This window comes from Mesoplodon densirostris, chromosome 7 (genome assembly GCF_025265405.1).
Source record: "Mesoplodon densirostris isolate mMesDen1 chromosome 7, mMesDen1 primary haplotype, whole genome shotgun sequence".
Lineage (NCBI taxonomy): Eukaryota > Metazoa > Chordata > Mammalia > Artiodactyla > Ziphiidae > Mesoplodon > Mesoplodon densirostris.
The window spans coordinates 58,855,450-58,873,621 of NC_082667.1; the positions used below are offsets into that span (position 1 = coordinate 58,855,450).

At 37.9% G+C, this 18,172-nt stretch overlaps 1 protein-coding gene across 1 annotated transcript in view; it reads left to right on the plus strand.

The window, feature by feature from the left end:
• Positions 1-18,172, plus strand: part of C2CD3 (C2 domain containing 3 centriole elongation regulator) — a 130,947-nt gene that overhangs the window by 41,545 nt on the left and 71,230 nt on the right. Inside the window, exons 9-15 of the mRNA XM_060103271.1 lie at positions 3,343-3,497; positions 4,542-4,748; positions 5,238-5,350; positions 8,432-8,550; positions 10,431-10,553; positions 14,624-15,118; positions 16,808-16,959. Of these exons, the coding sequence (XP_059959254.1) occupies positions 3,343-3,497; positions 4,542-4,748; positions 5,238-5,350; positions 8,432-8,550; positions 10,431-10,553; positions 14,624-15,118; positions 16,808-16,959 (1,364 nt within the window). The remainder of the gene's footprint in view (positions 1-3,342; positions 3,498-4,541; positions 4,749-5,237; positions 5,351-8,431; positions 8,551-10,430; positions 10,554-14,623; positions 15,119-16,807; positions 16,960-18,172) is intronic.

Genomic DNA, 18,172 nt, shown 5'->3' on the forward strand with positions numbered 1-18,172 from the left:
AAGTCACTGAATCTGAAACTTTAGGAATTGGAGAACAAGAGTATTAATAATATTCGTGGGTGTAGGCATCTTACCACTTGCCAGACAGAAAGCTATCCATTGTACATACCTTACTTAATTATAATCACAATCTGAAGAGGAGAGTATTATCCTCGTTTTACAGATGAGGAGATAAGCCTACTAAGATTGATTATTTTGTCCAAGGACACATCATAGCAAGTAAGTGTTAGAGCCAGGATTCACATTCAAGTTTACCTGAGACCAAAGCCTATAATCTTAATATATTATATGGCTTCCTAAGAGCTCTTTCAAGGAAGAGCTAATGTAGGTATACCCTCAGAACCCCCCTCGACTGGTATCTTTTCAGATACAGGTGTTCCAGAAACACCTCTACTCGTGGTGGACAAATACCTCTACTGACCCTTAAGACAGAACATTCTCTTTTCAGGCAGTTTTAGCATTTTCAAAGTTCTTTCTTATGTCAAGCCGTGTGTTCTATTCATTGGTTTAGCATCTTCTAGAGTGTATACAAAATGAGTTCATTTACTGTTCCACAAATAATCATATTTGTGAAGATTGCTGTCACATTCCCTATTTTCTTTTTCTCCAGGTCAGCAAAGATACCTGAAATACAGTGTAGTTTATACCAGCTCAGTGGAAAAGCAATGAGGGTGACCAGGGTGCAGAAGAAGCAGGGAGGACTTTTACATGAGATTGTCAGGAAGGAGCATCATGAGGGATAAGGGATTTTAACTGAGACTTGAAAAGTAGTGTTCAGAGAGATAAACAATATGAAATAGGAATGGAAAGAACGACCTGTTTAGAGAAACAGTTGTGTACTACAAGGCATCTAATTTGACTGGGTAAGAATTCGTGTGGAAGAGACATTGACGAGGCAGGCTAGCGCGTTGCAAGCAGTCTGTAACAGCCTTTGAATGTCGAGTGAGGAGGAAATGACATGACTGAAATAGTGTTCTAGGAATGTTAAACTGGCAATGATGTAGGAGGTTAACTGCGGGGAGAATAATGGGAGCAGATAGGAAGCCATTGGGTTATTGGAGGTGTGAGACAGAGAGAGAGAGAGAGAGAGAGAGAGAGAGAGAGAGAGAGAGAGCGAGCGAGAGAGTGAGCATGCCAGAATGAGAGTGGCAGCAGTGGGATTGGAAAGGAGGAGATGGACTTAAAAGATACTGTGAATTGTTAGGATTTCATGACTTTCTACCTTAAAAGTCATCACTGATACTATGTTACCTGTAGGAGAAAAGAGAAAGGGAACTTACATTTAGTACACATTTTCTGTGTGCCAGGGAATTTACGTTACCTGTTATTTATTAAGTACTGTGCCAAACGTTTTAAGTTCATTATTTCATTTAATTCTTTTACTAGCCCCATGAGATAGTGTTTTCCTTTTACATATCATGAAATAAAAGCTTAGAGACATTAATTACTAGTAATTAGGCAGAACTAGAATTCTTACCCTAGTCTGTCTGGCAAAAAGCCCATGTTGTTCCCACTAGACCACACCATCTCCTAAGTCTTGAGCATAGCATTAGCATCTGATCTTGACTTAACCTCCCTAACCTCATCTCCCACTTTTGCCCTGTAACCACTGGAGACTCCAGTCATACTGATTGTCTCACCACTCCACAGTCTAGCTTTTTCCATCCCCATGTCTCTTGCTCATACTGATCCTTCTACTTGTTGAAGGATGTTGAAATGCCCTTATACATCTGGTAAACTTCTCTTCATTCTTTAAAAATCAACTCATCACCTCTATGAAGAAACCATCCCAGACTCCTCTAAGCAGAGTTTGTTGCCTGAATGTCCACAGTATCCTGCACATACCTCTTCTATAGTCCTTATGTTGTATGATACAGTTCCTCATGAACGAAAACATGTCTTCATTATCTTTTTATTACCTGTAAAACAAAGGCCTGATAGAATTTGAGTACTCAGTGAATTCTTAGTGAATAAACGAATGTATGTGTGAATGGTACTAAGTAATCCCCCATGCTATCTGAAGAAAATAATTTTAGAAAATGTTTGTTTACTGGAAGAAGGAGTGAACCAATTGGCCTTGAGGCACTGGGAAGACCAAGGAGTTAGAATGCTTATGCCCTTCCCTGGGGTCAGTGTTTAATGTTCTTAATATTGGATAACATCCACAGCTTAGAAATTCAGCATTACCTTGTGGTTTTGTTTCCTGAAATTATGAGCTTTTGAACAACCTGGTTTATATTTACTCTAATTTTCTTCAGGCTGTGGACCCATCTAGCTTTTGATCACCCTGTCAAAACCATTTTTAGAAGCTGCCACTTAACAAAGAAAAAATTAAGAGCAAAAAGCTCTTAATTTCACCTTGGAAAAGTTACATTGCCTCCTAGAAGGACATTCTGATCATGCCTATTTAACTATTAATTTGTTACCCTTATGACAGGTCAATACGTTATACACCCTGAGATGCTGAAAAAAGGGAGTTGGAGGTGATAAGCTTAAAACTACTTTGGATTGGTCTCCTGCATTTATAACAGCAAGATTTTTTAAAAATTGGAGCCAAATATCTGTAACACTGTCTTCTTATTTTGCATTTGTGTTAGAGCTGATTAGTCAATTTCAGCTGCCATTTCTCACGATAAAATTACAGGGGGTTTACCCACCAGTTCTGCCATTACGAAAATTTGTGACGTGTAATAAACAGTTCGTCTTAGCAAGGTTAAAAGCAGAATGAATCATTAGGAGTACAGAGTGCTGAAAAAAAGTAGAATCTTTAGGGCTTCCCTGGTGGCGCAGTGGTTGAGAGTCCGCCTGCTGATGCAGGGGACATGGGTTCGTGCCCCAGTCCGGGGAGATCCCACATGCCGCGGAGTGGCTGGGCCTGTGAGCCATGGCTGCTGAGCCTGCGCGTCTGGAGCCTGTACTCCGTAACGGGAGAGGCCACAACAGTAAGAGGCCTGTGTACCGCAAAAAAAAAAAAAAAAAAAAAAAAAAAAAAAAAAAAATTGAGATGGGAACACCTTACAGGAATGTACTAAGTATTAGAAATACACATGCAGCATTTAACATAGTACCAGATACATAGAAGGCAGTCAGTCAGTAAATAGTGGTTGTTATTACTATTGAGAATTCGAAAGAAGAATCTATTTTCACTTATTTTCTTTGAACTGAACTTGTAGGTTATTTTTGTGAACTTCATATTATTTTTGTATAGCCAGGAGAAACAGGATTATCTCCCTGGTGTCAGTTATCTCTTTTGATTACTACTTTTAGAGAAATGTTTTCATTACCACTATCCCCAAAGCAGTTATCTTTTAGTGCCTCTCTTTTTGTTTCTTCCCCCCATAGAAATCTGATACCAGTGTCAGTGATGTCTTCAGTGGAGATGATGATGTTGTCCCTTCTAAAAAAATGAGCCAGTCAAAAGCTCTTGCCAGATCTTCTAAGGTTCTAGAGTCAAATGATCATAAGTTGAAGAAGAAGGCGGTGGGCAAGAAAAATAGGTGAGCCTCTTTATGAATGCTTGTTTAGAGTCAAAAGCAAAGGAAGATTATTTTCACAAGATCTCTTCAAGTGAAATCACCTGTGTTTGCCAACACTGTCAGACTGGTTGAGTTACAGTAACTCATTAAGTATTGCAGTCCTTTAACATGCAATAACATGAAAAGATGGATGTGATAAAATAGTTAAGGGAGAAAGCAGAATTCTAAGTTGTATGTGTGCTCTGTTACACTTAATATAGAAAATATGCATAAAGAAAACAAATGAGGGCCTCCCTGGTGGCGCAAGTGGTTGAGAGTCCGCCTGCCGATGCAGGGGATACGGGTTCGTGCCCCGGTCTCGGAGGATCCCATGTGCCGCGGAGCGGCTGGGCCCGTGGGCCATGGCCGCTGAGCCTGCGCGTCCGGAGCCTGCGCGTCCGGAGCCTGTGCTCCGCAACGGGGGAGGCCACAACAGTGAGAGGCCCGCATACCGCAAAAAAAAAAAAAAAAAAAAAAAAAAAATGAAAAGGAATACACAAAAGTGATGATAGTAGTTATATTAAAGTAGTAAATAACTGAAGTAAAGTCTGTATCCCTTGTTGAAAACCTAATTCTGTTATATCAGTTTCTGTACTTGTGTGGAGATAATAAGCCTTTGGATTACAAGAATGTTTCTACTTTTTTTTTTTTTTGGCTGCATGGGTCTTAGTTGTGGCACACGGGATCTTTGTTGCCGCATGTGGGATCTTTGTTGTGGGATCTTTAGTTGCGGCATGCAGGATCTAGTTCCCTGACCAGGGATCAAATGCGGGCCCCCTGCATTGGGACTGTGGAGTCTTAACCACTGGACCACCAGGGAAGTCCCTGTTTTTACATTTTTTGAGATTTATTTCATGTAGATTAGGACCAGAATTACAATGATTAAAGCCATTTCCCAATCCTTGATAACTTGTGAATTAAGATGCCTGCTGCCCTTCCTCCTTCCTCCTCTTGCCTGTACCAACTAGACCGTTTCATATTTGGCTTCTGACGATCCGCCTCACTGTCTATATGAACTCCTTTCAGAAACTTGATTGAACAACACATGCTATCAGAAACTCCAGAAGATGCCCAAGTGATGACACTAAGTGTGGATAGACTGGCCCTTCTGGGTAGAACACATTCGGTCAGAATCATCATCGAAACAATGGGAGTTCCTCCAGTTAGTCCTCAGGAGGCCCCTGGCAAAAAAAGCTTTCCTGGGAGACCACCTAAGCTGACAACAAAAAAGCGGTATGTCTCTAACGTGGGAAAACTAAATTTGACATTTCTGGAAAGTGTGTCTGGTAGTAATAATAAATAATTACATAGTACTTTATGATTTGTAAAGTGCTTTCATATGCTTCATTCAATCAACAAAAATGTACTGAATCCCCCACTAGGTCCCAAGCATTAAAAGTATGAGAATAAAGAAAATTAAGACCCAGGCTCCATTCTTCCATGCCTTACAGTCAGCAGGAAAGAGAAACATTTAAAGGCTGTCTGTTGGGTTGGCCAAGAAGTTCGTTCGGGTTTTTGTAAGATGTTACAAAAGAGATGTTTTATATGAAAAGTGCTGTGGGAACGCAAGACTGGTAAAGGCTTTGAAAAGAGCAGGTCGGTCCTCTGAGGACCTGAGGTTCTAAAAATAGGGCCTTGAAATATATGTAGGATTTATCAGAGAGAAAATAGGTTTATTATTTGGTTTGTTTTTTAATTACTTTTCTTGTTTTGATTTTTTAGCACCTTCTTTGTGGAATATCACTTTCCTATGGGCTTTTCCAAAAATGGATCGACAAAGTCAGCTTTGATCACTGAGGTGGTTCGACTCGCATCCAGTAAAATTACAGATGGAAGTAAGAGAGAACTTGATTTCTGCTCCTTAGATATTTTGGCTTTGGAAGAATTTTTGAATCCCTAATTATTCATATACTCCTGTATTATCATAGAATCTTAGAGGCAGAAAGAATTTTGAAGTGAATCTAATTCCTTTACTTTACAAGTGAGGAAACTGGTCCAGAGGTGCTATGACTATTCTGATGCAAGACAGAAAGGCAGTGACATAGCTGAAACTGTAACTCAGAACTCCTGATGCTTAGATCATGTTCTTTCAACTATTGACGTTTTTCTTTTCTTCCCTTTTTAAAAATAGCTTTTTCAAGGTATAACTCACATACCATACAATTCACCCATTTGAAGTATACAACTCAGTGATTTTTAATATATTCATAGGTTGTGTAACCATCACCACAATCTAATTTTAGAACATTTTCATCCACCCTAAAAGAAATCCCGTACTTATTAGCATTCTTTCCTCAATTCTCTCTTTGCCCCCTTTCACTAAGCAACTCCTAATCTACTTTCTGTCTCTCTCAATTTTCCCATCCTGGACATTTCATATAAATGGAATCATATAATATGTGATATTTGTGACTGGCTTTTTGGACTTACTGTAATATTTTCAACTTTTAATATTTAAGTTTTCAATATTTCGCTATTAAAGACAGTACTTCAGTGAATAATCTTGCACATGTATCATTTCTCATTTGATGTGAGTATATCCAGCACAAGCATTTAAAATAAATACTTATTTACCCTTAAAAACAGCACCTAAAATAATTTAATATACTCTTTTACTAGAGTACATTGTTTCACTTTCCCCATCACCATAAGGAAGAATTAGGGCATTTAAAATTTTTCATATGTTTATTTTCTGTATGCTTAAATTATCGATAGCAACAGAAGGTGCTCTGGAGGTTTGTTAAAAGCATTTGAGAATGTATACTTGATTCTGCTGGCTGAAGTCAGTGTGTTTGAGGAGCTTATATGCAATTAAACTGTTTTTATCAAACCCCAATGCAAAGAAAAATGTTGGATTCTTTTCTCAGGTCTTCCCCCTCTACCTCCTTCTACCTACAGGACATTTATGAGTTCCTTAAAACTTCTCTGAGCCTCACATTCCCCATCTGTAAAATTGAGGTACAGCAAGGACACAGTTCTGATATGCACGAGTTTCAGTTAACATAGTATCTACAAAGCAAGAACTGCCTGTATTACACAGGGGCTTAATGGACAGTCAAATGGGCTAATGAATGTAAAAGCATTAAACTCTAAAGTCGTATGTAACTAATACTAGCTCACATTTATTGGGCACTAAATTATGTGTCAAGAACTCTACTCAGAGTTTTATATATATTAATCATGTAATCCTTTAAAACACACACACACACAGATGAAGAAAGAGGAAGCTGAGGCATATATCAGTTAAGTAACTTGTCTATGATAACACAACTGGTTTATGGTAGAACTAGAATTTGAACTAGAACATTTCTGATTCCAAATCGTGTGCTCTTCATCTATATTGCTTCTCATGCATTAGTATTATTATTGGCCACAGCGATTGAGTTCTCCCTTTGTCCTTCTGAGAAAGATAGTATGGGACATCTGGAATAAACATCAAGCCAGGAATTGGATGAGTTCTAGTTCTGGTTATACCACACACTTAATTGTGTGACCCTAGACACAATAACTTTTCATCTCTGGGCCTCTCTTAACAATAATATGGAAAGGACAAGTTATTTTCAGGATCCCTTCCAACACTTTAAAAAAGTCTGCTTTGGCATATTGTTAGCAATTTATTTACATGAATTCTTCTTCCATTATTGCCTTAACTTACTTTTAAAAAAATGAGCTTGAGAAACAGAGAATTATATGACAAATACAATAATATAGTACCAAAACATACTTAATAAGGAGAAATCTGAGTAGCACCAGGTTGAAAATACAGTTCTGTTTGTACATAAAAGATTTTATAGTGTTTTAAAGTGCTTTTATATCTGTTACCTCAGTTGATACTCTCAGCACACCACTGAGGTGTAGTTATTGTCTTACTTCTCTTTCCGTGGTGGGATAAGCAGGTAAACTGGTCTAGTGGGTGTGTGCTTGCTGGGCCCAGTCCTTTTGTTAACAGTTCCTGTGGATGGATCCAGATAGCAAGACCCAGATCCTGCCCATGAGTACCAAAAGAAATAAAAAGAGTCAAGAAGTAAGATGGCAAGGATAGAGATCAGTAGGTCAAATGGGCAGTTTTAATGAATATCAGAGATAGTGGATTCTCTGTAACTGGGCCTTTTTGCATGGGTTCTTCAGATCCATTTTAAGGGTCTAGAAGTGAATGGACTGGAAGATCATTTTACAGGTGGTAAATTGTGGCTGAAATGGTTCATTAGTAAGTAACAGAACTTATTCATATCAAATGATTCTAGCCCCAAATTCCTTTTTTTTTAAACCTGTTAAATCCGCATAGCAGTGAGCACAGACTCAGATACTACCATCAATTTATCCCATTTACACTTGCTATTACAGCAGAAACCCCTTCCTTTCCATCTATGAAAAGACAGATTCCGTTCTGCCTAACACTGCAAACTAAGATCAGTACTTAGAACCTTGTACAAGTGTGACAGGAGAAGTCCCCTGGTCTTCAGCCAGAAAATAAACTCATTTTCATTATTACAGTTTTTGATTCAGTTCTTCTCTTCATTTATCCCTCATTGTCCCACATTCAGCCACCCCCCTTCTTTCATTACATTACCTATCAACTTGTCTTTTAAAACACTGGTCATACCTTACACCCAGTGAAGTGTTTGGTATGTCTATTTACACATCCTGTGCTCCTATGCTTGACATTCATTTGTCATAGCAAAGCAGAGCAACATAGCCCTGCTTATCTTCTCTGTGCTGTACCCAGGATTTTCTCTTTGTCTCTGTTCCTTCAGTCCTAATAACCCTAACACTTTTGTGAAATTACACTGACTGGATTCCTGAAAGAGATCTTAGTTAGATTTGAAAGGGAGGTGGGTGGTGTCAAGGCATGGATTGATGAGATGGCTCTAGTTGGGTGGTGTGACATGTGCTTATGTGTCTGGTTCTCCTTACAGTGGTGAAATTCCAGCAGAGATTTGTGTTTCCGGTACAGTTTGGTGGCCCAATGATAGAACACTGGTGGAATTCCAATCTTACTTTCCAAATTTACAGAAAGAAAACCCCACAGTTAAAGGTACTTCAAGTGATTTTGACCTTTGCCTTACCATTTATTCACACTTGGGATTTGGAGCATACTTAAAATTATATTCCTACCTAAACTAGGAAATTCTCCAGGCTCAAACAATATTAATACTTACGATTATTGTTTATTATAATTTTAAATTTCTATTTGATATTTGTTATAGGCTAGATATTATGCTAAAGGCTCTATGTGAACAACACTATCAAATTTAATCATTAAAACAATTTGTGAATTAGATACCTTATTATCTTCAATCTACAGATGAAAACAACCAAGATTTAGAGAAGTAACTTGTCTAAGATCACCCAAGCTAATAAAAGACAAAGCCAGGACTCTATCCTGAGTCTTTAGATCCTAAGTTCTTAACCTCTTTACTATGCTCCCTGCTATGGAGGGTTGTTTGGATTGATACAGGATAGTAGCCTTAATTTGAGGCTCTGCTTTCTTTTTTCAGACAGAATACATAAGTTATTCATCCATATCCAAAATAATATAATGTGGGTAGCAGTTTTATCAGCTAATTCCAAGTTTATAAAATGCACTTGCAACTGGTACAACAGAAATCAAACTATGTCATGAGCAGTTTTTACTTACTTCAAGTAAAAGAGTAGCTTTTATAATCTTTGACCTCTTTGGTATGGATAATATGAGGAATGCATCTTGTTTTCTTTTTGTTTGTATTTTCAGGAGATCTAAATAATACAAGTTCATTTTGGAAAATATAGCAAAATAGGAAGAGAAGGAAAAACATAATTTCACAACCTCAAGACAACCTCTATAAGCATTTCAGTATATTTGCATTGAATCACGTAGTTAAGGCTTTTTTCTGATTATAAAAGAATTATACATGTTTTTAATAGAAAAATATTTTTAAAACACAAAAATCACCTGTAATCTCATCACCAAGAAATAACTATTGTTAATATTTATGTGTATCTCTTTTATCTTTTTCAAATGAATACATTATATATGTAAATCTTTGACAGTATTAGGATAATTTTATATGCAATTTTTATCCTGCTTTTTTTTAATTTAACATTGTCTGAGGATTTTTATTCATTTTTTTCAAAAATGTAAATCTTTTCCATGTAATTTTATAAATATGTGAAGGTTTACTATATATAATTTAATACCCTATTTCTAATAAACATAACGAATATTGTTCATATTATTTCAATTTTAGTAAACATCATTTTAATAGCTATATGGTATTCCATTCTAGGAATGTGCTATAATTAATAATTCCTGATTTTGAACATATAGTTATTTCTCATTGTTAACTTTTAAAATATACATTGTATGTAAACTTCTTATATATTATTTATTATTTCTTCAGTATAAATTTCCAGAAGTGAAATTACTGGGCCAAAGAGTATGAATATTAAAAGCTTTTTATATTTATTGCTAAATTTCCTATCCAGAAGTATGTTGCCAGTTTATATTCCCAACTTCAGGCATATGACAGCCCATGTTTCTCCATAACCTTGATAGCATCAGGCATGTTTTATAATTTTCCCAGCTTTAATGGCAAACATTTACATCATTTTAATTGCACTTTTTATTTTTAAGCGTGAAGTTGAACATTTTTTGTAAAAACTAACTCTTAAAAATAGAAAAAGATAATCTTCTGACCTCTTTGTGACTCATGAAACCCTTTCTAATCTTCCAGGGAGAATTGGTAAAACCCAGAAGGGAGACCAAAATGACAGAATATGGGCTCCCACTTAGAGTTGCCTCAGTCAAATAATTAAGCTACTGACTTCATAAAGCATGGATTCCTTTATAAGTCATCATATGTTGCCACTTCAATTAAAGTCCCCTGTGGCTTCTCTTTACTTTAACCTAAACTTTTTCTTTCCTTCTTTTCTCAGCCTGAAGTCATTGGATCTGCATCACTACCTTTGAGAGCTGTCATTCAGTCTGAGCTGCTTTCTTTCAGTGACCAGCTTGCAGTGCAACAGGAAAATGGTCAGACTCCACTTGGCCCCCTCAAGGTATGTAGATATATATTCAGGTAGTCAAGTATTTATGGAGCATGTGTTATTGCTCTTGCAGCTTATATTAAAACAGGGCAACAAAAGTGCTAGGAAGGGGGCTTCCCTGGTGGCTCAGTGGTTGGGAATCCGCCTGTCAATGCAGGGGACAAGGGTTCGAGCCCTGGTCCTGGAGGATCCCACAAGCCATGGAGCAACTAGGCCCGTGTGCCACAGCTGCTGAGCCTGTGCTCTAGAGCCCGTGAGCCACAACTGCTGAGCCTGCATGCCACGGCTACTGAGGCCCATGCACATAGAGCCCATGCTACGCAACAAGAGAAGCCACTGTAATGAGAGGCCTGCACACCGCAACAAGGAGTAGCCCCCGTTTGCCGCAACTGGAGAGAGCCCACACACAGCAATGAAGACCCAGTGCAGCCAAAAATAAAATTAATTAATTAATTAATTAATTAATTAAAAATAAAAATAAATAAATGAATTTATTTCACATGTATAATTAAAAAAAAAACTGCTGGGAAGGAACTAAATGGTACAATGTGACAGTAAGTACCTGGGGGGAGGTAGGAGATGGGAAGGTTTCTCTAAGGAGGTGACATTTAAGGTGAGATTTGAAGAATGATGGGAAGAGGCCACCAAGTAAAAAGCACAGGAAAGATTGTTCCAGAGGAAAGAATGGCACATGCAAAGGCCCTAAAGTGAGAATGGGCTTCACTTCATCAAGGGGCAGAATGTTGCCACAGGATAGTGAGCCAAAAGGGAGATTGGGGCTTCCCTGGTGGCGCAGTGGTTGAGAGTACGCCTGCTGATGCAGGGGACACGGGTTCATGCCCCGGTCCGGGAAGATCCCACATGCCACGGAGCGGCTGGGCCCGTGAGCCATGGCCGCTGCGCCTGTGCGTCTGGAGCCTGTGCTCTGCAACGAGAGAGGCCACAACAGTGAGAGGCCCACCTACCGCAAAAAAAAAAAGGGGGAGATTGGACAGGCAGGCGGGAGCCATGTCACTCAGAGCTTTGTAGGTCAGAGTAAAGGGTTTAGCTTTTATCCTAAGAGCCAAGAAAGGACATTGAAGCATGGAAGTGACATCTGGTTTACATTTTAAAAGATTACTAGGTAGAGAATATTGTAAGGTGCAGGAGGGAAAATGTTGCGTTCATCCAGAAAAGAAATGATTGATAGTTTGGACTAGAGTAGTGGCAGTGAACAAGGAGAGAAGTGGCTGAGTTTGTGTGTGGTGGGATGAATGCTATGTGTAATTCATCGGAGAGAGGGTTCTTTCCTTTATTCAGAAGCATCAGTTTCTTAGGTGGAAGAATTTTCTTTTTTTAGAGCTTGCCCTAATCATTTTCTTTTAATTGAAGTATAGTTGATGTACAATATTATATAAGTTACAGGTGTACAATACAGTGATTCACAATTTTTAAAGATTATCTCCATTTATAGTTATAAAATATTGGCTATATTCCCTGTGTTGTACAATGTATCTTTGTTGCATATTTTATACATAATAGTTTATATCTCTTAATCTGCTACTTCTGTATTGCTCCTTCCCACTTCCCTCTCCCCACTGGTAACCACTAAGTAGTTCTGTATATCTGTGAGTCTGTTTCTTTTTTGTTACATTCACTAGTTTGTTGTATTTTTAGAGTCCATGTATAAGTGATACAGTATTTGTCTTTCTCTGTCTGACTTGTTTCACTTAGCATAATACCCGTAAGTCCATCCATGTTGTTGAAAATGGCAAAACTTTTATTCTTTTTTATGACTGAATAGTATTGCATTGTATATGTACAACGTCGTCTTTATTCATTCATCTGTTGATGGACACTTAGGTTTCTTCCATATCTTGGCAGTTGTAAATAATGCTGGTATCATTGGGATGCATGCATCTTTTTGAATTAGTGTTTTTGTTTCTTTCATATATATACCCAGGAGTGGAATTGCTCATTCATATGGTAGTTCTATTTTTAGTTTTTTGGGAAACCTCCATACTGTTTTTCACAGTGGTTGCACCAATTTACATTCCCGTTAGGTGGAAGAATTTGAGTGTGTGGCTTCACTATAGCTTTGTCCTGTTGCACTGGCAAGCTTTTGAAATCATCACAGGCATACATAAAACATTTCCATGACTCCTCATCACCCAGAGGATAAAACACAGGGCATACCACATGACCCCAGCTGACCACTGCAGCTTTCTCTGTTCCAGCTTCCCTGTTCCCATAGCCATGTCAAACTATGTAAAGAATTGCTAAAGTATTGTGCTGGGTTATACATCCATGCTTTTGTTCTTGATTTTCATGTTGCTTCCTCTTCTTGGAAGCCCTCTCTGTCCTCTTCCTGGCCTTCTTAGTAATAGATACCATTTAATTTTAAAAACTTGTTTGACTACCATTGCAAAAAATTAACATCACATTATTCTTCCACTACCGAAGTTTTATTTTCTGCTTTCCTAGTCCATTCTAGACTGCAAGGTTTATAATCAGAAATGGGTAATAAATAGAGTTGATGGACTAGAAATTGTTTCTGTCCTGGCTTTGTTGAGAGAAGTACTGTTCTAAATAGATTGCTGTCTATATTCAATAGAGCAAAAGAACTTTGCTGTGGGTTTTAAATAAAAGGAGCTGCACGTCCCCTTTATCTCTAGTAATTCAGCCTCGTAATAGTGACCACTTTCATTCTTCATCATTTATCCCACATCCTTTTTTACTTTTTAACATTTTAAGCTTTTAAAAATAACTTCAAACTTAAAGAAAAATTACAAAAATAGTACAAAGAACTCATATATCCTTTACCTGGACTCAGCAATTATTTGTCGTATTTGCTTTATAATTATCTACCTCTTCTGTCTCTTTCTCTCTCTTTTTGTCCCCCTCCCCACTCTCTCTCTATACACATACACACACAATTTCTTTCTGAACTATTTGAGAATATGTTACAGACATTAAACCTCTTTCTCCCTAATTTCTTGTGTGTATTTTCTAAGAACAAAGGCAACATTATACATAATGCTGTACAGTTATAAAGATAAATTTAACAGCAATAGTATATTCTGTCTGTAGTCCATACTCAAATTTCACCAACTATGCCAATACTTCCCTTTGTAGCATTTTTTTTTCCAGTCCAGGATCATGCATTGCGTTTATTTAGTTATTTTTAATGAATTAAATTTATTTTATTACCTTTATTCATATGATATGTGATAGAGCTAAAGGTCATAGGGTAGCTAATTCTGAAGAAGGGATGAACCTTTAAACAATTAATTAACCTCAGTTTACATAATGGTCTTCGTATTTGCATAGCTAATGGTAGGGTTTGATTATAGGCCATTAACAGTCATTAATAAGTGGAAGTGTGTCAGAAATACTACACGGTTTTGTATCTTAGACTCAAGAAGCAAACACCCATTGCAGTTAAATGTCATCTCTCTCTAATCTCCTTTAGCCTAGAACAGTTCTGCCACCCTTCTTTGTCTTTTAGTACTTTGATATTTTTGAAAAGTAAGGCCAGTTACTTTGTAGAATGTCCTCCATTTGGGGTTTATCTGAATCACTTATTACTATGATATTTGAAAGAATATGATTTTCTAACTTCACCATTAACTCCATCATTCCCTGTGCATTTATTAATTGGCACTCTACTATATAGAAGAGTTGTCTCTTCTCCCTTATTTATTTATATTGGTATGGACTAATGGATTCTTATGTTATTCAAAAGGTTATAATCCACTACTATTATTATTCATTTTGAAACTCAGCTTGTCCTGGATTTGTCCAGTGAGAGCCCCTTCAACTGGATTCTGTGTCCTTTAAATATGTCTCCATTCTCTTCTGAGCACTTACTTATTTATGGCACAAGATGATGTTTTAGGCTCATCTTGTATTATTAATAAATCATCTGCCTAGCTTTTCTTAGTCCTGGTAAGGTGATGTATGTGCAGTCTATTAGTGTTCCTACTATTGTGGTATTTGAGGATGAATTAATTTATATCCTAACAATCTGATGCTGCTCCTAGCTCCAAAATTCTGATTCTAGAAAATATTCCTATTAACTCTCTTCCTTTTATGTTCTATAGGTAACTGTGGAGCTTGTTATAGATAACAAGGACTTCCCTGGTGTTAATACAAAGTTAAGTAGCAACACCCAACATAGTCCACTTTGTGCTCTTACAAGTCCAGATAAGACACTGCCAGAATGTAGTCAACATGTTACCTGTACCAAAAATCCACAAAACCTAAATCAAATTCATGAAGAAACTGTAAAGAAAACACAGAATTTGGTGCTCCCCACCCCAAAGTCACCAAGCCCTGTTGTACCAAGTCCTTCAACCTTCACGGCTGTGCCAGCCTCTCACGATTTGATAAATCAGATAAATGTGTCAACAAAAGAAAGTGCTTTGCTGTTGCATGTGCTATTGATGGTGCCAGATGGGAAAGATTTCATTACTGGAGAATCTGAGAAACAACCATCATGCAATGTTTATTTAAATTGCAAGCTCTTCAGCACAGAAGAAGTCACCAGATCTGTCATCGCATGGGGCGCAACAAAACCCGTCTTTAACTTTTCTCAGGTAACTTTGTACATGTCTTAACATTCCATATGCATTAAGGATGAAAGCAGGAGTTGGGGAGGGGAGAGAAGTATGTTTCCCAAATCATAATTCCATTGTAAAAAAACAACGAGGATTTTCAGACTGGAGGTACTTTTATAATTATCTGGTATGCAGATCCAATCCCACTATTGTATGGGAAGAGGAAAAGACGTTGCCAACATTTAAAAACTTTTTGTATGTCTGTTTCTTTCTATTCTATCTCAGTTGATATGGTTTCCCACTGTTTCTTTTGCCTGAATTCTGAGTTCTGTTCCTTTCTGCTTCCTCTAGGGCTTTGATCAGTTGAACTTCCTTCTTTCTTTTCTGTTTCTCCAGTCTCTCCTTCTTTTTTTATTTATTTTTCCTCAATCTCATTTATTCCTCCACTGATTTCAGTACTCATCTTACTTGATTTCTCAGTAGAATTTGATGCTATCACTTAGATTGTTTCCTTTCTTGATTTTCGTAACTCTCTCCTCTTATTTTCTTCCTGACTCAAGAACTGTTTTTTTTCAGTCATTGAGCCAGTAGGAAAACTAGGAGAAGAGTCGTGATCCCAGTACTTCTTCCTCTCTCCTACTTTTAAATATTAGTGTTCCTATTCATTACTCTATCCTTGGCATTCTTCCAAACCAACCCTCTTTTTCCCATGGTCGCCACATCTACTCCCATAGCTTCAGTTGTGTGAAGATGACTTGGAAATCCACACTTCTTTCAGGCCAGGCATTTCCCTGTAGTTTCAGATCTCTGTGTCTAACTGCCTGTTGGTTGTCACCACCTGGATATCTCAAAAGTACTTTCCTCTTGGCACCTAACACATCACCTGGCAAATTGCAGGTATCCAATAAAGATGTGTAAATGGAAGAAGAAATTCAGATGTATTCAAATCTGAATTTATTATTCCCTCCAAATCTGTTCCTCCTCCTCCTGTCTGCCCTAATTCGTATTATAATTTACTCAGAAACCCAAGCAGAACCTAAAAGTTGTCCTTGAGTCTTTCTTACCAAATCCAGTAGATGTTGCAAACTTAATTATCTCTGGAATAAATTCTCTTATCTCCACTCCATTGCCACTGCTTTCATTCAGACCCTCACTCTCATTCCACCTAGCCTTCAGACTGTCCTGTTTCTTGTCTCTCCCTGTCCATTTCTTCCTCTGTGCACCAACAGGAATGATCTTTCTAAAACACTAACCTGAATATTTTACTCTCCTGCTGAAAGCCTTTCGGTGATTACCCATAGCCTGCAGGATAGAATCCAAACCCTAAGTTTGGACTGCAAGACCCTTTAAGACTACCTATACTTCTCCAGTCTCGACTCAGGCCACTCTTCTCCTCACACTAGATAGTCCAGCTGTGCTCAGCTACTTGCATTTCCTGAATATCCTCTTTTCCTACCTGTGTCCCAGAAGCCCTATCTATATGAGTTTTGTCCTCAGAGAATTCATGCCATTTTGTATTTGGCCTTTATGTGTTTGTCTCTAACACAAGACTGTGGCTTTAGACTGAGGATAACAGAGTGGGTTCTATTTTGACGTCTTCAGCTCCTAGCACTGTGCTTGGCACACAAATAGGCTTTAGTAAATGCTAGTTGAATAAAAGTATAAATTAATACTTTGTCTCAGATGTGGGGTTTTGTTTTGTTTTTTTCCGGCTGTTCCTCTCCCCAGGTGATTCCTGTCTCTCTGTCTTCCAAATGCCTGGAAAGGCTTAAGAACAATGTGATGGTAATTGAAACTTGGAATAAGGTGCGGAGCCCAGGACAGGACAAGCTGCTCGGGCTGGTGAAACTCCCTCTCCATCAGTTTTACATGTCATTCAAGTAAATAGGACCTTTTGAAGTATTCTTTTTTTATATCTTTAACTTTGTATGAACTGAAGAGGAGTATTTGTGGTTTGCAAACATGAACAACCCAATAATTCCTTGGAGGACTTTTCTCAATTTCACCACAGTTGCCACTCTTTCTCCTATGTTATAGCAGTATTACAGATACTACTTTCCATGTTTTAGGCCCTAAGCTAAGAACCTTACATATATCAAGTCATTTTAATCCCCACAACAGTCCTTCATGAGGCAGGTAAATTTTATTTCCCTTATTTTACACATGAGTTAACAGAGGCACAGGAAAGTTAAATAACTTGTCATATATATTGTAAGTAGTGGAACCAAGGTTAGAACCCAGAGAGTCTGGCTCTGTAGTCCACTCTCCTCACCAAGAAACTCAGCTGCCAAGTTATCACCTCAAATATTGATGGTGTATCTCTCTGTCACAAACTTCAGTTAGTATTGTTCACATCAGCCATTTGCAAGATTTCTGTACTGAGCATTGTTTCTTAGACCTTCAGATTTGATTGCTGTACCTCGCTTATCACTACTCAAAACCTAGATGGGGTATTGATTTATCTGAAGATTATTTCTATCCTCAGTACAGACTGTTCATTTTTTGTTTCAAGATAGTGATCTTTAATTATTTTAGAACTGACCTCTTTCAGCCTTCTTATGGTTCTGTGTTTTAAATGCTGTATTTTACATTTTGCAAAGAGCACTGTTGTGGGCACTGTTTAGCAATGGCTCACTGTCATGTGAGCCTTTCTATAACCCCAGGAAGTATTGTCATTATCCCCATTATACAAGTGAGGAAACTTATTTAACTTGGAGATGTCAGCCTCTCTGGCTTTGTTTTCATCATCTGTAAAATGAGGGTGATGACAGATCTCCTGTCTCCCTCTTGGAGCAGTTGTGAGGATCCAGTGAGAAAATAAACGGGTAAGCCTTCAGTGAACAGTTAAGTACTTATATGATGGTAACATTGGGAAGCCTGGTCAGGCTAAGGAGTGCTGCTGGAATCATGGATGTCATTGTCAGCTGTAAGCTTTTGGCTTTTTCCCCTTTTTTGTTGTGGTATTAGTTTGGTCTGGTATTCCCCTTTCCTTCTCATTTCCTTAGACCCCATTCATTGCTGAGAGAGCATAAAGTGATAATAGCTATCAGTTACTAAGCACTTATCATGTTGGTATTTTATATTTATCTCAGT